This window comes from Microtus pennsylvanicus, chromosome 21 (assembly GCF_037038515.1).
Source record: "Microtus pennsylvanicus isolate mMicPen1 chromosome 21, mMicPen1.hap1, whole genome shotgun sequence".
NCBI classification, from domain to species: domain Eukaryota; kingdom Metazoa; phylum Chordata; class Mammalia; order Rodentia; family Cricetidae; genus Microtus; species Microtus pennsylvanicus.
Window position 1 is genome coordinate 6,975,152 of NC_134599.1, and position 24,082 is coordinate 6,999,233.

The following is a 24,082-nucleotide window of genomic DNA, read 5'->3' on the forward strand; positions in this document are numbered from 1 at the left end:
AAAGAATAAGTAAAAACACTTTTTAAAACAATACTGCTTTCTGCATTTTTTATATATCTTAAGGTGTGTGTATGTTTGTGTTTGTATTGGGAAATCCCAAGGAGGGGAGTTACTAAGTTATTATAGAGAACCTAACACATTCATTTTAACACATAGCTCTCAAGTTTTTCAACACGATTTTACCATATTTATACTTCTGACAGGGTGGTATTGTTGACATTTGTTATTTTACCTCTTCTTTTTTTTTTTTTTTGATTATTTTTTTTATTGATAAAAGAATAAAGGAAAAAAAACAAATTTCCACCTCCTCCCAGCCTCCCCTTTCCCTCCCCCTCCTCCCACTCTTCTCCCCCTCCTCCCACCCCTCTTCCCTTCTCCCCACTCCTCTCCCCCTCCCTCTCCAGTCCAAAGAGCAGTCAGGGTTCCCTGCCCTGTGGTAAGTCCTAGGTCCTCCCCCCTCCGTCCATATCTAGGAAGGTGAACATCCAAACTGGCTAGGCTCCCACCAAGCCAGCAGATTGCGTAGGATCAAAACTGCGTGCCATTGTCCTTGGCGTCTCATCAGCCCTCATTGTTCGTCATGATCAGAGAGTTCAGTTTTATCCCATGCTTTTTTTGGTTATTTTACCTCTTCTAATTATAGTGGCAGCTTATTTGATTGTCACTTGATTTTTTTCATTTGGGGATGAGTACTATCCATACACAATGACTTAATCTCTTCACTTTGATCATTTTTAATCCTCTATGTTAACTTCTATACTAGTAATAGATTCTTTCTAACTACAGGTTCTTGGCCAAGTTTACTATATAGTTCATGAGTTCCCTCTTGTTGAAGCAGGCTCTAAATCGGACATAAATCTGATGAAAAACAACTTAAAAAAGAAAGGGTTTATTTATGCCTATGGTTTTAGTGGGATGGCATTCGTTATGGTAGGAAAGGCATGGCAACATCAGGGAAAAAAGCATGTGGCAGGAGCAGGAAATGATTAAATATATATTTTAAGTTTTTTATTTATTTATATTTATTTATTTTGGTTTTTTGAGACAGGGTTTCTCTATAGTCCTGACTGTCCTGCAGGTCACTTTGTAGACCAGGCTGGTCTTGAACTCAGAGATCCACCTGCCTCTGTCTCCCAAATGCTGGAAATAAAGGTGTGTGCTGCCACCACCACCACCCAACCAATTATATTTTCAACTACGCACAGGAAAGAGAGAAGTAAGGAGAATAGGAAGTGGGGCTATACTGTACCTCAAGTCCACCTTAGTGACATACTTCCTCCAGTTACCTCCCCTAACTGGGGACCAGGTGTTAAAATATATGAGCCTATTTCTCATTCAAACCACCACACACCCCGAGTCATTGGTGCCACTACACCAGTGGGCAATCTTGTTGGAAAAGACTATTGGTGCCTTTTCTCTCCCAGCAGCTTGCTTGTAGCAGTATGAAAATTGACCATCAAAAAGGAGGCTTCCAGTTTGATACCAGCTTGCTTTCTTCGAGTTCTGTGAACCAAGCATGCAGTATCTTCAGCATTAGCATCTTATCCCCAAGTTCTGGTGGGCAACCAAGTGCAGTGGCTATAGTCTTATTGTTCTGATGGGAGCCTCTTAGACTCCTTGACCAACAACTCTAAGGGAGGTAGGTATCCCACACCCGAGACTGGGCTTTTTATACAGTAGTCATGGTTTCTGGAAGGAGCATTATCTGTAGGATAATGCTAATTAAACTATTTTTTAGTTTAGTATATATATTTTCTTAAATTCTTTTGTTGGGCCCTAAAGCCCCACCAAGGAGGAGGTCGTCCCAAGAGACACTCACAACACGGTTGATGCAATAGCAAGAGGAATTTTTATTCTGCCGCGGCAGAGGTCCCCCAGCCTCGAGAGGAGAAGGATGACCGCTTTGTCTATTACAAGCTCTTTTAAAGGAAAAAACCACAAAATCAGGGAGGGGGGAGTACAAAATCAAAGGGAAAGCCCAAAAATCATTTGTCTCTACTATTTTGACTAGTTCATTTAACGGTCAGCTAACTCTACTTAATCAATGTTGTAACAGTTACAAGGAGGAGCCTTGATCAATGTCATGGTTACAAGGAGGAACCTTGATCAATGTTATGACGGTTACAGGGTCGTCTCACCCCAGTTCCAGGGTCTGGGTCTATACAATGGAGATGGAAAGTACTCAAAGCTCTCATGCACGTGTTGTTAGTTACCAGGGCCCGGGTTCCCAGGAGGGGGGGGTGCAGTAGTGCTAAGGTGCCTTCTAATGCTAAAGGCCTGATTCCCAGGAAGGGGGGGTGCAGTAGTGCTAAGGTGCCTCTAAGTCTTTATCTTTCACTCTAATACAGTCATCCTTGAAAGTGAGGAATGTTTATTGTCGATAAGAAGATGGATCTTATTTCTTCTTTTTCTTTTTTTTTTTTTTTTTTGATTTTCGAGACGGGGTTTCTCAGTAGCTTTTTGGTGCCTGTCCTGGAACTAGCTCTTGTAGACCAGGCTAGCCTCGAACTCACAGAGATCTGCCTGACTCTGCCTCCCAAGTGCTGGGATTAAAGGCGTGCGCCACCACCGCCCGGCTGGATCTTATTTCTTAATCCATTCAGATAGCTTGTCTTTTAGTTGGTGAATTGACACCATTAATGTTTGAAGTTATTATAGAGAAATGTATGTTGATTGATATCTTTTTATTATACTTTTTATTTTATTTCTCAATTTTTAAAATTTGGGGGGAGGGGTTGAGACAGGGTTTCTCTGTAGCTTTGAAGCCTGTCCTGGAACTAGCTCTTGTAGACCAAGCTAGCCTCAAATTCATAGAGATCCACCTGAGTGCTGGGATTAAAGGCATTTGCACCACCACCACCCTGTTTTACTTTATTTTTTTTAAACAATCTTTTTAATTTTACATACCAATTCTGGTTCACTCTCCCTCCACTCCCACTCCCCCTACTTTCCCCCCACCCCACTTCTCATCCATTCCTCAGAGAAGGTGACTCCCATGGGGAGTCAACAGAGTCTGTCACATCACTTGAGACAGGACCAACGCCCTCCTGTTTGTATCTAGACTGAGCAAGGTATCCTTTCTTAGGCAATGGGCTCCAAAAAGCTAGTTCGTGCACTAGCGATGAATACTGGTCTCACAGCAGTGGCCCCACAACTGCCCAAGCCACATTTGTGCTCTTAGTCCTACTTTGTATCTGAATTATCACTGTCAGTTGTTTTCCTCCAGAAGCCCGTGGTTATGCTTATTCTTTTCAGCGCCAAGTATTTCTTCCAGTATTTTCTGTAGTGCTGGTTCGGACATGCCTATTTATATCATGGAAAGTTTTTCTTTCTCCTTGAACTGTGACAGTTTTGCTGAGTAAATTAGTGTAGCTTGGCATTGATGCTCTTTTAGGATATTATTCCAAATTCCTCATGGCTTCTCAAGTCTCCATTGAGAAGTCATCTGTTGTTCTAATGGGCTTGCCCATGTACATGACTTGAGACTTCTCTTGCAGCTTGCAGCAGTCCTTTGTTCTTTATATTTAGTGTTCTAACTATAATATGATGTAGGAAGTTTTTCTGGTCCTCTCTGTGTTCTGCATGCTTCTTGTATCTAAATGCATCTCCTTTAGTTTTAGGGCGTTTAGTTTTTTTGTTGGTCCCCCCCCCCCATATTTCTATTGAAGATCTGTTTTGTACCTGCAATCTGGAATTATTTTAATTTGTCTGTGCTTATGATTCATAGATTTGATCTTTCATGATGTCCCAAAGCTCCTTCACAATTCATTCTTGGGGGGGTTTGTTGTTGTTTTAGTGTTTGGGTGGGTTTTTTTTGTGGGTTTTTTTTTTTGTTTTTTTTTTTTTGACTGGCACACACAAGAACTTGTATTCCAGTGATGCTAGTTCTTACCACTAATTATACCTACAGCTCACAGGGACTTTTAATGGACAAGCATGAACCATCAAAAGTCAGACCAAGGGCTGACAAGATGGCTCAGTAAGAAAGGCTTTTTGTCACCAAGACAAACTGTTTTGATCTTTCAGGAATGGGAGGAAAGAACCAACTCCCCTCTCCCACACTGTCCTTGACCTCCACATGAGCACGGTGGGGGAGAGGCGGGGAGGGAAGGAAGGAGGGAGCAATCTGCAGCACAGTGGCACCTGGTCCCAGTTTAGTTCAGCTGGCGGATGAGCTGATTGATGCGTTTCACCCCGATAGCCAGGAGAGCCCATCTCCTTGAGGAACCCCACTCTGTTCTTGGTAGCGTGACGGGCCACAGAGTTTTTTAACTTAATCATTTCCTTGTTCCCATCCTTAGCCTCTGCATTTCTGTTGGCATCCTGCCCTTTGAGCTTCTATGAGAGTTCTATTTGCCCACCTTGTTCTCACATCTAGATGGTTTGTCATCTAAGTGAGTAAGTGTTGGCAAGACTTTCCACTGAGTTTTCTGTCAGGGCTGTTGAGTTTTTTCCCTCCTTCATTTCAACTTGGATTTTCTTCAGTGTTTCAAATTCTTTGTTGAATTCACCTTTTATATCCCAAATTGTCTTCATTATTTCAATCAGTTGTTTGTGTTTCAGGCTAAAAGAGTTTATTTCTGACCTCTTCATTCGGGTTCATTCAGGTGTTTTGTTCTCCTCACTAAACTCTTGGACCGTGTTTATATTGATCATTGTTTTCAACCCTGTCTTGAGATTCTTTTGGGTTGTTCTCTTTGGGCGACTACTACTGTAGGATGGATGGACTTGGAGGTGGGGCACACATGCTCTTGGTTTTTGTATTGGGACCTGGGCATCTGCAGTAAGGTTGTTGATTGTATGTTTGATAGGCGTTTTTATCCAGTTGTATTGAGAAGGAGTTTGTTTCTGTTCCATTTTTATTGGTTTCAGATTAGGTAGAAGTACAAAGCTGCTCAGAGCACTAAGACACTTGGTGTTGATCTGTAACTGGGGAGGCTGTGGTGATTCTGACTCTGGCTGCTGAGATGACACTGGAGTCAAGGTGGTTGTGTGAATGCTTGGCAGGGAGGAACCAAACTGTCCTGTGAATAGTTGTTTGGGGAACGTACTGTTGCAGGTGGCATGGGTGGGGGTGGGCAGAATCAGGGGGACTTTAATGCCAGCACCGTGGGTAGGGCTGCTACTGAGACTGAGTCCAGGGAAAAGTTACACAGTGGATGAAGGGAGGATCTATGGGGATTTAATAAATAGTAGAAACCCTCAAGTGATGCTCAGGCAGGGACTAAGCAGCATGGGGAACAAGGAGAGAGGGCCTACTAGATTTATCAACTGAACCTGAATCATTGCATCTTTAGCCTCATAGGTTTTATCCTCATGGGTTCCACAGATGTATCACGTCCTGCCTGTAAAACGAGCATCGTAACAGCGCTAGGTTCTGCCACCAGCTGGAGTAGTAACCAGGCACCCATACACTATTGCTGCCATGATTTTGGAATACCTGGATGACTAAGCAGTGAAATGAATCTTGGGGAAAACAACTTTTAGGCAGCCTGTGGGAAGGTGTTTTGGAGATACTCTTTTCTTAAGAGAAAGTCTTTCAAATGAATTGAAGCCTTTGAATCTGAAATGTCTGGAGTCAAGGCATCTTTCCTTTTGTCCTGATGCAAAGTCCTTACTTGCTTCTTAATAGCTCTAACTTTGCAAAAACCATGCCTTCTTGACCCCAACTTTATACAGACTTTTCTGACCAAATTGCAAATTTCTGCTTTATTTTTACTGTAACCTGGATAAAGTAACCTGCCTCCCTGTTCCACATTCTGAATGCTGAGCTACCCTGAAACTTCCTCTGCTAGATTAAATTCAGGTTTCTAGAAGGATTCAGATCATAAACAAAATACAGACAACATCTTTGCCATGTGCTAACACAGAATCCTTGTTCCCATCCTTAGCCTCTGCATTTCTGTTGGCATCCTGCCCTTTGAACTTCTATGAGAGTTAAGCATTATTATATTCTAGGGCTTCTCCAGTCTCTTCCAGATTTTCTATGTAGTAGTTCCAAAGGTCCCTGGACCATACATTCAGGTTAGCTTCAACAGTTACCCACTCCTTGTTTTAGTTTCCTGTATTGCTGCTTTGTTGTTTTCATAGCTGGGATAAAATACCTGAACAAAGCAACTTAAGGAAGGAAAGATTTTACTTGGGATCTGGGCTTGAGAGTGTTGAGTCCATGATTGGCTGGTCCTGCATGTGACACAGGTGGCATAGACAGGACACAGACAGAAAGGGACCAAGGACAAGATTATTCCCCACCCCTACCCCAAAAAGAGGACTTGCCTCCAGTGGCCTACTTCTACCTTGGCCTTATTTCTAAAATTTTCAGCTAATCTCCTAAAATAGTGGCGCCATTTACAACCAGGCTTTCCATACATGGACCTTTTGGAGGTAAATTTCATGTCTAAGCCATAATGTCGTCTATTTTTGAGGCTTTGGCTTCTTTGAAAAGTTAAATTCTTAGTCCATCTTTGTTCAACATCTTTAACTTCTTTTATTCTGTTGGCTTCTTGCTGTCAGTATTTAAACATGTTTTAACTTCTTGATTTTTTAATCAACCAGCAAGCATTACCATTCTCAACTTTAACATTCCTCTTGAAATAACTCTTTTTACTATTGAACCCCAAAGTTGAGTAAGTTCTGCCCATATGAGTACACAATTCATATGTTGTCCTGGTGCGGTTTGACTTCCTAACTCATTTATCCAAATGGGTATTTACTGAGAGCCTATTATGTACCAGAAATACTGCTAGGATTACAATAGTAAACAAAGCCTGGCGGGCCCTTTTCCTGTACAGTTTACAGTCCAGCTAGGAAAGAGATATTCATTAGTTAAGAGCTACACAGATAAACATAAAATTGCAATAGTGGTGGGTATTAAGGAGAAGACAGTAGTTATTGACTCTCAGGAAAGTTTCTCTAAGCAACTGGTAATGAAGAACTAGCATGAGAGTGTTACCCAGGCAGAGGAGAAGGCCTCTCACCAGAGACAACATGCTTACACTGGAGACCTACTTTACTTGAAAATGGTGCATGCCAGGCATTGGTTAAAGTCCAGTTTGACTGGAGGAGTGAACATGGTGTGGGATGAAACTGATGGAGTAGCCAGGGGCTTGCTTATGTGCTGCTTCATCAAGTTAGAATTTGCCCTTATTTAAAACCTGTTTTTCTTTTGAAAAAGTTTTTTGTTGGTTTGATTGTTTATTACAGTTTTATTGGAAGTCTCTCTGTAGACCAGAACTCAGCGATCCACCTGCCTCTTTCTCCGAATGCTGGAATTAAAGGCGTGTGCCACGACACCCAGCCTGCAATCTTTTTCTTTATGTGAGTGAAAATAAATGATGTGAATTAAAATAGATCTCAGAGTGTTTGCTGTCAGACTGAATTGTGAGCCGACCTCAGTGTGATGACTCCCATGTGTGGTTATGATAACCAAAATAAGATAACTTAAAATAGGACCAGACATCTAAGTAAATGTTAGTTGTTTTGTTACCCTTTGTTATAGATTGGAATTTAGGGGGTTTAATACAAAGTCTGACTTTTAACATTCTGGAATGTGTAACTAGATAAAAATCAAAATATTGGAGCAAGGATTATAATTTGCATCTTCAGATATATTTCTTTTGGATTGTCAATCAGATGATCAGCTGATGGGTCTGGGTGGTTGTAGCTTAGAAATGTGAATTTATTTATTATGTATACAGGGTTCTCCCTGCATGTGTGACTGCATAACTTAAGAGAGCACCAGATCTCATTGTAGATACTTGTGAGCCATCCTGTGGGTGCTGGGAATTGAACTTGGGTCCTCTGGAAGAGCAGCCAGTGCCCTTAACCTCTGAGCCATCTCTCTTACCCCTAGAAGTGTGAATTTAATCAGTTCTGTGTCTACAGAAGATAACTTCTTCATTGATGCTATGGCAACTTAAGAATCTAGGATGAAGGTAGAGAATGAGCCATGAAGAATGCAAAAAAGGAGTGTCCAGAAGAGAGAAGAAATGTAAGAATTTTGAAAAATCAAGGATTAAATTGTTTCAAAAGGAGGACCTCATTTTAAAGCCAATGAAAAGTCAGAAGCAGATTAGATATAGCTACATAAGCTTATTGACTCAATATTTTGTTAGAGGGACAGATGGGAATCAGATTAGTGTAAGCTGTAGTATGTAAGATATGAGAAAATTAAAACAGCTGGTCTTGAGAAATTTGGCTCTGAAGAAAGTACAAGAGTCAAGTGACGGTTGCTTGGCTTTGTTTAAATGGGAGGAAAATCAAATGTGTTTAAAAGGAATTGCAAACTGGATAAGGTGACTCATGCCTGTAATCCCAAAATGCAGGATGCTCATAATTAACTGATGGCCTGAACTGCATCACTACAGGGAAACCCTCTGAGATGAAGCAGAAACCAAACCAAAGGCAACAAAACTACAAAAATAATAGAAATAAGAGGTGACTGTATGAGAGACAGATGGGGAGTTGGTAATTCCTGATAACAAAGTAAGCATGGTCAGTCTCAAAGCCTGGCAGCCCTTCTTCCTAGTAAGTGAGAAGGAGTAAAGGACTGGCACATAGGTCTGTTTGGAATCAGAAAAATTGGGGTGTTACCCAGTCTTGTTTTTCTCTGAAAAAGAGGCTAAAATGGAAGAAGAAGAAAGTGAAGCTGAAGGGTGAAGAAAGGTGTTTAGTAGTGTTTCTAAAGGTTCTCTGCACCCTTATAAACTACTAGTGAGTATTTACCTTTAACTGGCCTTCAAAGCCCTGTTCTTGTCTGATCTCAACCTCCTTTTCCAGTTGCCCATCCCTATCTTTTAGCTTTTGTACTTCAGGATGTACTTAACTTTTTGTCAACTTTTACACAGCAAAAGTCATCTGAAGGGGGAGACCTCAATTAAGAAAATGCCTCTATAAGATCAGGTTGTAGCTGGGCCTGGAGGGCATTTTCTTAGTGATCAATGGAGGTGGGTTCAGTCCATTGTGGATTGTTCCATCCTTGGGCCAGATGGGAAGAAAAACAGGCTGAGCAAGCCAGCAAGCAGCACCCCTCCATGGCCTCTGCATCAGCTCCTGCCTCCAAGTTCCTGCCCTGCTTAAGTTCTGCCCCAACTTCCTTCCATGATGAACAGTGATATGGATATATTAAGCCAAATAAACCCTTTCCTCCCCAACTTGCTTTTTGGTCATGGTGTTTCTTCACAGCAATAGAAACCCTAACTTGCTGTAGTACATGGGATACACTTTACCTTCTTTCTCTCTCTTGTTTCTGTTCTTCTCCTAAATGCCTCTTACTCTTTGAGGCCCTAGATTGTATCAAGGCCCTCTTATTATTTACTCTTACACAATTCTGTCTCTCAGCCAACACAATTCTGAGAAATGGTGGCATACATCAAGGAATTAGGAGCACCTTGCTTCCTGGTCAGTCAGAGGATATGTGAGGATCAAAGGTCCATAAAGGACTGTCTTCCCACAACAGCAGACACTCAGGGGTGTCACCACTTGAGTTGTAGTTGTCTCGGCTCACGGGATAGAACAACAGTTTCTTCCTTGATGGCCAGGGTCAGCACCAGCTAAAAGGAACTCTTCTGGGGTTTGATGGTTTTGTTGTCATTGGCTTTGTTTGCGTTTTGTCTTGTTTGGTGGTGGCAGTGGTGTTTCCCCCATCCCCCCCCCCCCCCGTTTCCTTCTTCCCTCCTCCTCCCCCCACCAGTATGAAGAATAAGTAAAATGAGGCCTCCAACTCAGAGATCTGCCTGCCTCTCCTGCTGGGGTTAAAAGTGCACCCCACCACATCTCAGAACAAATAATTTTCAAAGAAAAGATGAGAAAAGAAACTTTCAGCTTTGGTTTTTAACAGGCTGCACACACACACCCCTATACTCTCCCATCTCTGGTCTTCAGAGTGTCAGACTAAACCCATCTGGGAAGAATTATCCCTCAAGAGGCCAACAGGGAAACCATTTACCTCATAAAGAAAAGATTTTTGTCCATGTACACTGCTGCTTCTCTAGCATATAATTTTTTAAATATTCTTTCTAGTGTTTGTGATGGACCATATTTATCGCCACAATGTCAGTTATTTGTAGTGATATTTGTATTTTAGTAAAGCTTGCCTGAAGGTCAGAGAGTAAAACAGATACACTGACCAGCCTTACAGACCGGGCAGTGGTGACACACACCTTTAATCCCATTAGCCACACTAGTTTATCATAGAAAACAGGCAATAGTGGTGCACACCTTTAATCCCAGCTCTAGAGAAGAATATAAGACAGGAGGAGGCTCTTTCGCTGTTGGGCCCTCATTTGTGAGTGTTGTGAGCGGCAAAGATGCCAGCGAGGCCGTTGTTGTGCAGGCCGCCGGTCAGGCCGCCGGTCTTCAGGAGCATGGCGAGGGGTAGCACGTGGGCCACAGCCATGTGAAGCCGACCCCATGTTGAGCAGAGACACCTGAGGACCTCCACTGTCACGGATGGTAACACCGGAACTCATTGCTGTTTGGTGATGGAATACATGTTCAGGTATTGTTAAAGCAAAGTAGTAGTGGCACCTTACAGGGAATCTTCGCATTTAAATCTTGGTAATGGGCATTGTGGATGTTAATATAGCACTGTTTTCAGTGGCTGGCCTTTATTTCATATGAAGTTTTTAATAAGCCAAATAAAGTTTGGTTGATGAGTAATTAAAAAAAAAGACAGGAGGAGACAGCTCTCAGAAAGTCTCATTCTGAGATTTCTGGAGGTAGGATTGCCATTTCAGACTGAGGTAGAGGAAAGAGCCAGTAACTGGCTGTTTTGCTTTTCAGACCAACAGGTTGAACCCTAATTTCTGTCTCTGGGTTTTTATTAATCATGCTACAGTTATTTTTTTCCTTTTTGTTGAGCTATATATTTTTCTTCGTTCCCCTCCCTTCCTTCCTCCTCCCTTTCTACTGTCTCCCATGATCCCCACACTCCCAATTTACTCAGGAGATCTTGTCTTTTTCTACTTCCCATGTAGATTAGATCCATGTATGTCTCTCTTAGGGGGCCTCCTTTGGTGTCTAGAGTCTCTGGGATTGTTAATTGTATGCTGGTTTTTCTTTGCTGTATGTCTAAAAGCCACTTATGAGTACATAGATACATTCTTTTTTTCTTGTGCAGAATGTTAGAAATTTGCCAGATAGTTAGAATCAGCCCCCAGGTTCCCTGGCTTTCCTTTCTTTAACTGTTATTTATCCTGTATATTGGAGGCTTAGTGGACTTTTTGAACTTTGTATCCCTGATTGATGTCCAAGTTCTCTCTAGTGATGGAGCTTCCCTCCTCTTGAGAGCAGTTACCCTCGTTTGCAGCCAGCAGTCGTGCAGAGCAGGTTGTCGCCTTGCATCTCGTACAGCTCTGCTCCTCCTGGCTACTCTGCACCGTGGGTGTCTCTTATGAGCCTAACCTCTTATGAGATGGAATTCCTCCATCTGTAACTCTTGTCTTTTGAGGGAGTCTTCCCTCTTTTTACTTCATCTGTATTAGTTAGAGAATGTAACAGATGCCTTTAAGGCCTATGATTCCATCAAGGTAAGGGTCGCCTTTAGCAGTTATCCCTAAAGCTTTATCTTTCCTGAATGTTTGGATTTTCCAGGCTTTATAACAAAGGAGCAGCAGACACGTTCCTCTTACTCACTATCTGTAGTGTGCACATATGTATTTTGATAAGTGCGTGTGGAGGCCCAAGATTGATGTCAGAAGTCATCCTCCATCAACACCTTTTCTACCTACTCCTTGAGGAAGGGTTTCTCGTTAAAACCTGAGTTTGTGACTATTGCTAGATTCTCGAGCCAGTTTGTTGTGTTGGCTCTGTCTCTACCTTCCATGGCTGGAATTATAGGCAAACCAATGCCCATCCAGCATCCGCATGAGTTCTGAGGATCAGGATATAAGCTCTCAACCCCATGCCTGTCTGCTGTCATGTTCATAAAGAACTAAAAGACTAATCCTCTGAAGCTGTAAGCAAGCTCCCAATAAGTGCTTTCTTCTTTTAGTTGCCTTGGTCATGGTATCTCTTTACAGCAATAGAACAGTAACTAAGGCAGCAATTTATTTTGACAAGCACAACCCATATCATAGCTAAAGATAGCATAGATCAGATGACATGTTAGAATAACTATAAAAGAATAAGCCTTATAGAAATTGTGTTAGTGGGAATTTAAGCTAAGTCACTATTTTAGTCCGCTTTCTGCTGTGGTAAAACACTACTACAAATCTAGTAATTTATAAATAAGAGGAAGTTTATTTGCTTACAAGAGTTACAAGAGGTTGTGAGCTTCCTAAAGTTAATTACTAGGAACCGAACTTGGGTTCTATGGAAGTGCAGCAAGTATTCTTTATCACTGAACCATCTCCAGCCCCCAAGTCATACTTTTTTTTTACACCTTTTAGTTTACAATACAAGGTAGAAAGAAAAAATTAAAAAAAAACCTTAGTATTCTACAGTCTAATAAAACATTTGAAATTTCAAGAGACTTATAAGGGATTATATTTCTCAGATTAAGTAAACAAGTTTTAACTCCTTCATTTTTAGTCTTCCCTATATCTATGGCTATGAAGAGACATCATAACCAAGGCAGCATTTAATTGGGGACTTGCTTGCAGTTTCAGAGGGTTAATCCATGATCATCATGTCAGGGAACATGGTGACAGGCAGACATGGCACTGGAACAGTAGCTGAGAGCTTACAATCCTCTTCCACGGGCAAGGGACAGAGAAAAGGGAGCCTGAGCCTGGTGTGGTCTTTTGAAACCTCAAAGCTCACTCCCAGTGATACACCTTCTCCAACAAGGACAGACCTCGAAATCCTTCCTAAACACTCCACCAACTGGGAAACAAACCTTCAAGTATGTAAGCTAAGGTGAGCGCCCTCATCCAGCCACCACAGCTTATAACACTAACAGGATCTGTTATGTTGCTGTTGTTATTAGCTCTGAAGCACTGCTCAGTATCTAATTGCATCTTAAAAAACAAGGTTTGGTGGATTTTGGTATCCAGCTGCTTTCTTTCTTTCTCCCCATGATTCCATCCTGTTTAGTTTCCAGCTGAGCTTTTCTCCTCTCCCCATAGTCAGAAGTGCTTCCTGCCTTCCTCTGATAGCCTCTCTTTTTCCATCTTGGAAATTTAAAGGCTTAGCATTTTCCTCTTCTTTGAATTTGTTTGAATGTTAATAGCAAGCCCAGCCTCATCCTGTAGTGCTCCTGTAAACTAGCTAGTGAGCAGCACTGCCCTTTTGGGAAAGTTGATTTTATCTCCACTTTATAGCAGATACTGTATATATTGGTAGATCCTTATCCAGGGTCTCTTCAGACTTAATTTCCTGAGTTTGTCTTCATTAGGCTCCACAGCTTTCATTTGCACTGACACTGCTTCTATTTCAGTACCCTTGGAATGCTTACTTTAAAAAGATGGCTATAAACTGTACCCAAATGGTCCTCTTAACCATCTTAGTAACATTTTCAGTGTTTCCTAATAGTTTATGCCATGAATGAAATGAGTCTGAATTGTAATCCTGCAAATAATATCTTTCTTGGACAGCTGTTCACTGCACAACAGCTCCCCATTCCAGACCTGCTGTGGAACCACCACTGCCATTTTCCCTGTTGTCAAAGGTACCCTCTTCATACCAGTCAGAATAGCCATTAAAATGCAACATGAGATTTGAGGGGAGGATTCAAACCATAGCAGCCACTTGGAAATGTGCTGCTTATGAAAGACTAAAAATTTTAAGGCTAAGAATAATACATGCAGAAATATAACTAATGTGGGAGCAATGACCAGAAGAAATTAAAGGTGGTTTTTTTCCCCCTTTATTTAACCAGTCAGTATGTATTGTCAAATGTTAGTGTGTTGCAAGGAACTGCTTGTTCATCCCTGCCTCCCGGCTAGCTTAGCCCGGAAATAATCACACAGAAAACTGTATTAATTAAAACACTACTTGGCCCCATTAGCTCTAACTTCTTTTTTTTTTTTAGATTTATTTATTATGTATACAGTGTTCTGTCTGTATGCTTGTAGACCAGAAGAGGACACCAGACCTCATTACAGATCATTGCTGGGAATTGAACTCAGGACCTTTAAAAGAGCAGGCTGTGCTCTTAACCACTGAGCCATCTCTCCAACCCCATGCTCTAACTTCTTACTGGCTAACTCTTACATATTAATTTAACCCATCTCCATTAATCTGTGTATTGCCACATGGCAGTGGCTTTTCAGCAAAGTTTCAGCACATCTATCCCTGTGGTGGCGGCTCCATGGTGTCTCCCCCTCCGCCCTTCTTTCTCCCATCATTCAGTCCAGTCCTCCCTCCTACCTAAGTTTTGCCCTATCAGGCCAAGGCAGTTTCTTAATCATTAACCAATACAAGCAACACATAGATAGAAGGACCTCTCACACCATTAGTGGTTTTTGGTTTTTTTGTTTGTTGTTGTTTTTGGTTTTTTTTTTCTTTTTTGAGTGTTTTGGTTTGTTTTTATTTTAGATTTCTCTCTTAAGCTCACTTAGAACTGTCATTCTCCAGACTTGGGTCTCTCTCTCTGTCTTGTTTGTGGATATACTGCTTCATTAATTGATGGTATCAGATATGAGCTCATATTACCCATCTCCTTTAGAAACATTAGTTCATTGTGGTACAGTTAAATAAATGTGCCACTGGGAGACAAATGACTCCTCCCTCTTCACCCTATGGGTTATAGTGGTTGTACCGAGCTGCACACTCAGAAACTACCAGCAGACAACATTCGTTCAACTTAAAATTCCTTGTTCATGGAAATGTTTTTCTATATTTTCTGTTATCCCCATTTTTTGGAAATTCCTATTACTTGACAAAGATCCATCCTTTGTGAGAGAGAGCTCTGTTATCTGATATACGGATTTGCTTGATGTTCTGTCTTCCTCTTTAATTCCTGCCTTCCATCCTGCTCCCCACCTTGCTTCCAGTCAGTGTAACTAGCTCGTTTTTTTGGTGGTGTAACTGAATGTGACTCTGGTTTGGTTTTGCTACTTTGTGTGTTTTGGTATGGTATATGGCAAATCACCTAAGGACTGTGCCTGTTCTGTACCTTCTCCACATATGATCAGACATGAACCATCCATAGCTTTAGGGGCTATCAATCTGCATATGATTCTAAGCACTGGTCCACAAAACTTATTACCAAATCTTGAAATAGACTGTAAAATTGAAGTTTTTTACCTTTTAGTCTACTTTGGGGGGCTCATTTCTCTTTTCCTAAGCATTAGCATCTTACTTGGATTTTTATTCACAAAATAAAGTAGTACTAGGGGAATGGCGTAATGGGTAAGAACCCTTGCTGGGAAATTCCACACAGAAAATCAGGCATGGCCAAATGTGAATGTAACCCCAGGAGAGGGTGGAGAGAGTCAGGTCCTGAGAACTCGCTGGTTAGCCAGCCAAGCCTAACAAAACAGCAAGTTTTAGGTTCACTGAGAGACTGTCTCAAAAAACTTAGGTGGAAGGTAAGGAAGAACAACACCTGTTAGCCTTCTCTGGCCTCTGTATAAAGGCATTGACCCACATGCCTCATGTGTGTATGCACACACAAAATAGCTAACTAAATACACAAATAGGAAATTTCAAGCCGTCCAAAACAATATTATATTAGTAAAATATTTGTCATTTAGAAAATATTTAAAATTAACAAACACTGTATCTGCTAAGCTCCTGAACTATTAATAGATTTGTAATAAGATTTAAAAACCACTCAATATTGGGCTGGAAAGATGGCTCAGCAGATGACCCAGATTCACTTCCCAGTACCCACATGGCATCTTAAAACCATCCCAATACCAGGGAATTGACACTGTCATCTGAACCCCTAAGGTGTCATTTGGTGCACAGACATACTTGCAAGTAAACACTATAAACATTTTAAAACATAAGACAGAACAAAAAACTCAGAATGTGTTGCTTGCCTTACTCCCAGTGGTTAGGACACTGGTTGCCAATGGTAGACACCAAATTTTCTGTGAGCTCTGCATATAATACTTTTAGCTTCATTGTGAATTTATTATTTGATGGCCCCTTCCGAAATTTTTTTTCTTTAAAAGTCATCTATGACAACCCTTGATATTTTTTCAGTATTCCTTTTTTTCTTTCCAGCAATTTAAGTTGTTGTAGGCATACCTTCTTTTAGCAGCCTGGAGTTTAGAAATGGCTGCCCTCCATCTCCTGTCAGTAGGGTGCTTGTGAGAGGAGCTGTTTAAGGGAAGATTAGTGCAGGGGCAATCAGTTCATCCACTCTAATCTTTTCTGTTTTCATCAGAACTCTTGACAGCTACTTTTACTCTGGATTTTACCAGCATTGATGATTTAGGAAAATCAAGTGTAGACTACAATGTTTAAAAATTATTATTTGTATATGCCATCATATCATTTAATCCTTCTTCCCTGCAGGAAGCTCACAATAAAGGCCTCAGAATTTATACTAGGAAAAAAAGTTTTGACATCCCTGAATCATTGGTAGACAACTTTCTTTTGAGGTGAGAGAATTTCCTTGTGCTGCGCAGACTGGCCTCAAAGTTGTTATCTTCAGCCTCTTGACAGCTGTGGGCCATCACACATATCTCGGGAGACTTGTTTTTAATGATAGATATGCTAATTTATTTTCCTCTTGACTGTTGGGATTATAGTACCAAATTTTGATATTGTCTGACAGCAACTCTGTTAGTCTTTGCTAAATATGTGTGTGGAAAGAAGAATTTAAGTAGAAAGTAGATAGAGGCATTACAGCTTTTGGTCGGTTCCTACCTTGTCAATATTGCTGAGCAAGAACCAGGGAGCTGCTTTTTATATGCTTTTCTCCTTTTCACCAGAGAACGTTGTGTGACGTGATCCTCATGGTCCAGGAAAGGAAGATTCCTGCTCACCGCGTTGTCCTTGCTGCAGCCAGTCACTTTTTTAACTTAATGTTCACAAGTGAGTATTTTCAGGCAAAACCTGTTACTGGTTTGGTTTTTTTTCTATGAGAATTAGGTAGAGTTTCAATAAAAATATTTATTCCAATTTTTAAAGCTCTTTAGAACTTAAGGCTATGGAACAGTAAAGAGAATGAAAATGGTCAGATGTGATGACCATCAAAAGGTAAGTGTTCTTTCATTAGCCCCAAGGGCCTAATGTCTTTGATGGTATAAAGGTAGTTTCTGACTGAATGTCCAGGGTTTGTTTTCTTCACCTGAGGTAGAAAATCATGGTAACAGATACATCTCTTGGCATTGTATCTAGCAAGTTTATGCCTCAAAAGGTCTGGAGGGGAAGAAGGAAGAGGGGAAGAAAATGTAGCACACTGTAGTGGGAAGAAGCCTTTATTTTTAGCTGAGACCTGGAACCAAGTCCTGATTATACTACTTAGTATTCTTTTATGAGGCTTGTTGTATTGATTTTGAGACAGGAGCTTGCCATGTAGTGTGTGGGGGGGATCTGAAGCTTTGAGTAATCCTCTACCTCCCAAGTGCTGAGATCACAGGTGTACATCATGATACCTATCTCTTGTCCTGTGATCAAGTTAAACAATATATCTGCCTCAAGTTTTGTCTTTGCTGTCCTACCTACCTCTGAGGATTTGGAGGAAATAAGAGAAGAGGGACACTGAATTCTTTTAGGATTGAGAGAAAACAAAATCTAATTTTATGTCTTTCTCTTTGCACTTGAGAATTCTTAGATTAATTCAAGAGGTGCCACTAACACGGAGAGTTGATTTGCATGTATTTCCCTCCAGAGATACTGTCCTAATGTCTTCTGTATTTAATATAACCTGGAATATGTCAGTTCCTAGTTAGACCTGTGGGTGCTGCTGGTGGTCATTTATGTGTCTTCTCTTCCTTCAGCTAACATGCTTGAATCTAAGTCCTTTGAAGTAGAACTCAAAGATGCTGAACCTGATATTATTGAACAACTGGTGGAATTTGCTTATACTGCGAGGTGAGTTAGGAATCATCCTGTTTGGGGGAGTAAGACTGGAGTCTGCCACAGAAAAGCATTGTTGTGACAAAATTAATTTGCTCCTGTTTCCTTAGAACAAAAAGCTGTAATGGACGAGTTGGAGGGATCATATGTCATAGAGCTTATTCTACAGTGTGAAATTAATGTTCCGTTTAATTTACAGAATTTCTGTGAATAGCAACAATGTCCAGTCTTTGTTAGATGCAGCAAATCAGTACCAGATTGAACCTGTGAAGAAAATGTGTGTTGATTTTTTGAAGGAACAAGTTGATGCTTCAAATTGTCTTGGTAAGAAATACCAAATTCCTGGCTTTTTTTTTTTTTCAAAAAAAAAAAGTCCTCATTGTGTATTTAAATAAAGAAAAACCATATTGGTTAGAATCTTCATTTAGGCTTAAAGATACTGTTCATTGAAACATTTTTACTAATAAAATTAAAAGGAACTTAAGAAGAAGCACATACTAGCCTGGGTAGCAATTAGCTCAATAAATACTGTGCCACTATTTTCTAAAATGAAATAGGACTTTTTGTTTGTTGTTTTGTTTTTGTTTTGTTTTTCAAAGCAGGGTTTCATTCTGTGACAGCTCTGACTGTCCTGGAACTGCTCTGCAGGTCAGGCTGGCCTTGAACTTACATATATCCACCTGCCTCTGCCTCCTGGGCGTTGAGATTAAAGACATGCACCACCATGCCCAGCAGTAACATGACTTTTATAATGGCTTTCATTCATCAAAGACCAACAACAAGAATACCATCTATTTATTCATAGTAGTTTTATATGGAAAAAACATGAACATTTCTCTTATAGGGCTCATAATGTGCTGAGAAAATTTGAGGTCAGGTTTATAAACTTCCCTGAAGTGATGTGGTCACTCCCTGAGTAGACTAAAGTGGAGTTTGAGTATTCTGATGCTTGCTTAGTACACCATGCTGTCTCTCCATTGTCAAATATGTTTTGTACTAGGGGACAGAGAAATTATAAATTAAGGTACTAGTTGAGGAGCTTCTGTAGATCTTCATTTGAAGCTATTGCTCAGGTAAGCAATTTGTCCTTGAAAGAAACAGAGAAAGTAACTCAGATATTTCTCAGTATAGTATGCATTTTACTGTGAGATGATCCTTCCTGGTGGCAAACAAGCACTCAGCTCTTTGTAATTACATTTCTCTACGCATACTGTAATCCATAGGCTTTAGGGAAAGGGAAGGCCAAAGGTCCAGGACAACCTAGAGAAAGAGTAGAATCAAGGAAACAGAGGAGCCTGGAACCTGGTCAACACTAGTGGAGGGATGCTGATGCCAGGAAACTGAAGGCTGGGCAAAGGGCTTCTGAAAATGTTTTGGACTTCTTCTGGCCCAATTTTTCCTATTCTTTTTCCCTCAGGGCACTTTGTACTCCTTCTGGCACACATACTGTGAGCCTGGGGAGGAAAAAAACTTGGTAGGCTGTCTAAAAGGAAACAGGATAATTGCAGAAAGGAGTAAAAGTCAGGCAAAAGGGATAAAAATGAGACTGGTCTGGTATCCAGAAAAGAAACTGCAGTTGATGGGCTGGAGAGATGGCTCAGTGGTTAAGAGCATTGCCTGCTCTTCCAAAGGTCCTGAGTTCAATTCCCAGCAACCACATGGTGGCTCACAGCCATCTGTAATGAGGTCTGGTGCCCTCTTCTGGCCTTCAGGCATACATGCAGACAGAATATTGTATACATAATAAGTGAATGAATAAATATTAAAAAAAAGAAACTGCAGTTGATGGAGTAGGAGGACAAGCATAATGGAATTTCTTTGTTAGCCATATGTCAACATGGTAAGACCCTATATTAGGGAATAAACAGTGCCTGTTATTGTCCTATGTATCAGGCATTCTCTGGACTGAGAGTCCATTTCTGTATTGTAGTTTACAGCACTGAATAATTTATGGCTCTATTTATCTAGTTTTTAATTTCTTTTGGGGGGGAGGGGGAGAGTAACAAAGCTGAGAAAGAAAGGATACCCCAGTAACCTAGAAAGGAGCCTGTTTCTGAGCCTAAGCCTGGGAGAGAGACAGTAACTTCAACTAGGCATGATGGCTGAAGTAGGAGGGTTACCCCTGTTTCAAGGCCAGCTGGGCTACAGAATGAGGCTTTCTCTCAAAAAAGGGGGACAGTGGCTCTGAGCCATTTACAGTCCCTCGGTAACTTGTAAAGATAGGGTGAGAGGACCTGCTTCTGATGTTTTCTGTGTGAATCTGAGCATAGCTGCCGCTGACAACCAGTTAAAAAACGTCTGCCTAAGATTTCCTTTTGCTTCTCTGTTGTTCAAACTATCTTGCCAATCTAACTTTCACAAGTGCTAAGAGGGAATCTATCGCAACTGATTGATTAGGTAAAATTCAATCAGACATAATGATGTACACCTATAACCCTATACTGAAAGGTTCAAGACTAGCTTGGTTTATATAGCTCCTTCAGGCTAACCAGGGCTATATAGTGAGAACTGGTCTCAAAATAACAAAACAAAATCATACAAAGTTCAAGGAAACCTATTAGTTTGAGAGACAGAAAAATCACACTCCTGGGGACAAATTTAATGTAAGAAATAGAAAAAAATTAAAAATAGAAAAGATAGGCAGGTGGTGGCAGCTTGCACCTTTAATCCCAGCACTCAGGAGACAGAAGTAGGCAGATCTCTGAAGTTCAAGGCCACCCTGGTCTACAAAGGTAGTTTCAGGAGAGTAAAGGCTATACAGAGAAAAACTGTCTTGAAAAACCAAAATAATAATAATAAAACAGGATGTTTGAATGGGTGCTTTTCCAGCCTTGACATTTAATTAAATTGAACAGTAAAGTTAGATGTCCCTAAAAATTCAAACTAAAGATCAATTGGGAAACTTATCTCATGATACAATACTACAAATAAAAAGAAGCCATTACTGAAAGATGAAAGAGCCATGAGAGGAAGAACAGGGCACTAATATGAAGCAGGAGTTCCAGGAGCAGATAAAAGAAGCAAAACAGTCAACAAACTACAAAGGAAAAGTCATTTGTGCCTTCAAGACAATTTCAAACTGAGTATGAAGTCTCACCCATGAACTAAGATGTTCTTTAGATATATCCTGGTGATAAATCTTTAAACATCAAGGGCTTAGGTTTGAGGTGATAAAAGTGGTGGAGCTAGATGATAATCATGCCAGGATGACATGAGTATATTAAATGTGACTGGTGGTACATTTTGTTACATGTATTTACCACCAAAAAGTTAACATAAAATTCTTAGAGATGAGTATGATAGGTTACCAAAACAAGCAAACTACTATTTCTATCCTACTATGGTTGTGTATGAAGTGTCCCACAAAATGACTTCTGTGTCATTTAGTCTCCAACTATTGATATTATTGCATCATGAGACTTCTAACTTCATCAATAAGAATATCCTGGTTAGTTGTTTTAGTGGTGGCAAAATGAGCTGTTTGTCCTGTGAGACAGGGTCTGTACCTTGCCTGGCCTGGGAACTCGATTTGTACATCAGAACTGGTTCCAGACTTACAGAAATTCATCTGCTTCTGCCTCCTGAGTGCTGGGTTTATAGATGCGGGTGACCATGCCCAGAAAAATAAGATTACTGCTTGTTTTAAACAGAACGGGAATTTGAGAAGCCACAGTACATAACTTATAAAATTGCCTATACCTGAAAAGTTGGGCTTAGAAAAAGTAGGATTTGAGTAACAAACCTGTTTAGATAGATAACACAGAATGTTTTGTACTGTGATAAGAGGCTGAGTACAAGTTTATTCCCCTGGAGTGTTTGCAAATACTGATCACCAGCAACCGAAAGCATAGAACTTCTGGAAGGAAAGAAGCATAGGGCCTGCCCCCAGCAGTGCAGTGAGGCGAGAAATGAGCGTCAGAGGGCACCAGTCTCCTCCAGCACCTTTTTCAGCACCTGGAGACTTAACTGAATAATTGTAAAGAAGCATTAAAAACTAAATTTCGGGCTTTTAAAATGATAATAACACAACAATAGAATCTTTGAAATGTAACCAAAGCATATTTTTAGAAAGAAATTTATTTTTAGTTTTCTTGATTTAAGGACTCTGCTCAAAGAGGTAAGAAAACCTTTCAAAGTCTGATTAAGAAAGAAAGCTCAAAGAACAGCATCAGAATTGGATCTGTAACTAGGAAAGCAAAAGGCAAGACCAAACTGTCTTCAGAAGCAGAGAGCCCGAAACAGTAACCTCAGATGTCTGTAAAGGAATGATAGTAAATATTTTAGACTTTTTTAGCATTTGTCTTTCCCCACTTCTCCTCCTCTTCTTCCCTGCCTCCGTCCACCACAACTACTACGACTACTACTTCTTTTTGCCCTCATCTTCCTCTTTTTAGCATTTAGACATGAAACATAACAGTAACTTTAGCAAGGTGGCACACAGACAGCTTGAGGACTGACTACATTTGGCCTGTGGACAGTACTGTGCCTCCTTATATAGAACATGAGAAATTTCCTCCAAAACAAAATAGAATAATTGGGGGAAAGCTGAATGGAAAACATGCAAAACTTGTTTTTTAAATATTTATTTTATGTAAATGAGTGACCTGTCTTCATGCATACCAGAAAAGGGAATCAGATCCCATTACAGATGGTTATGAGTTGCCATGTGGTTGCTGGGATTGAACTCAGGACCCCTGGAAAATCAGCCAGTGCTTGTAACTACTGAGCTGTTTCTCCAGCCTCTGGAAAATATGAAAAATATATACTTTTTATATATACAGGGAGTAAAATATATATTTATATCAGTAACGTATAAGAAAAGGGTTTAATAAAAGCTGAATATTAATAAATAATTTACAGCAAAATAAATCGAAATGTCAAGTTGTTTTTTTTTTTTTTAATTGGATGTATTGTAGATCAGTGCACCCAGTATCAGGAGACAGCTATGGGAGTTGACTCCCTTCCTCCATGTGGGTCCCAGGGATATCAGGCTTGGTAGCAAGTCCTTTTATGTGATGAACTGTCTCCTAGCCCAGTGCCTAGTGCTTACATGGACCTCTTTCTCAATGTTGCAGCTGTTCCCCCAAAGCAATTCAAAAGTTGAGTGCAATCCTAACAAAAATCATCTCATCTTTAAGATGTGATACTTAGTTTTAAGTTTATTTATAAAAGAAAGTGATTTAAAAATGCCTGAGAGCAGTTTGTAAAAATTGATGCTGTCTTATTACTGTCAAGCATAAGACAACCTCATATTGTCACAAAAGTAGACAAGTTTTTGGAACAAGACCTAGATTAATGAGATCTACTTAAATTTTTTCCCAAGTCTTGCTTTATCTCCTCCCCAGCATCCCCCTAAAACACATAGTACATTTTTTTAAAATCAGGCTATTGCTCTAGTCCAGACTAGCCTTAATTTTGAGATTTTCCTGCATATTCTTCTCATGATATGGGGGAATATGTGGTTTTCTAAAGTCGGTGTCTTCTGTTCCCATTCTCTCTGTGCTTAGGTATAAGTGTGCTTGCAGAGTGTCTGGACTGTCCCGAGCTGAAAGCAACGGCAGATGACTTTATTCATCAGCATTTTACTGAGGTTTATAAAACTGATGAATTTCTACAACTTGATGTCAAACGAGTAACACAACTTCTCAGCCAGGACACTCTGACTGTGAGAGCAGAGGATCAGGTAACTAACTATATTGGCTTCTTAGATATTTCTTGATAGAAATTTCTTTATCAATTTCTTCTACATGATGCTTTAATATATGACAACAAAATTCTCATATTCAGGAAGAATGTTTTCTTTTGTATGATTGGGGTTTTTGTTTTTTGTTTTGTTTTGGGTCTTTTTATTTTGTTTTTTATTTTATTTTTATTTTTTTCAAGACAGAGCTTCTCTGTGTAACAGGTCTTGCTGTCCTGGAACTCGCTCTTGTAGATCAAGCTGGCCTTGAACTCACAGGCCTGCTTCTGCCTCCTGGGTGCTGGGATTAAAGGTATGCACCCAAGAATGTGTTCTTTAATAACTAACATTATCACAAAGCCTTTTCCATTGAAAAAGTCAAAACTATTTGAATTACAGAGTGCATGGTAGAGATAAAACCATTTAACTATTTTTTTTTAGGCACATCAGTGTCTTTCCCTAAAGATTTCCTGAACTTATATT

At 40.3% G+C, this 24,082-nt stretch overlaps 1 protein-coding gene across 1 annotated transcript in view; it reads left to right on the forward strand.

Moving 5' to 3' along the window:
* Positions 1-24,082, forward strand: part of Klhl7 (kelch like family member 7) — a 52,669-nt gene that overhangs the window by 2,935 nt on the left and 25,652 nt on the right. The window contains exons 2-5 of the mRNA XM_075954944.1: positions 16,830-16,932; positions 17,841-17,934; positions 18,119-18,243; positions 23,427-23,602. Coding sequence (XP_075811059.1) covers positions 16,830-16,932; positions 17,841-17,934; positions 18,119-18,243; positions 23,427-23,602 — 498 coding nt within the window. The remainder of the gene's footprint in view (positions 1-16,829; positions 16,933-17,840; positions 17,935-18,118; positions 18,244-23,426; positions 23,603-24,082) is intronic.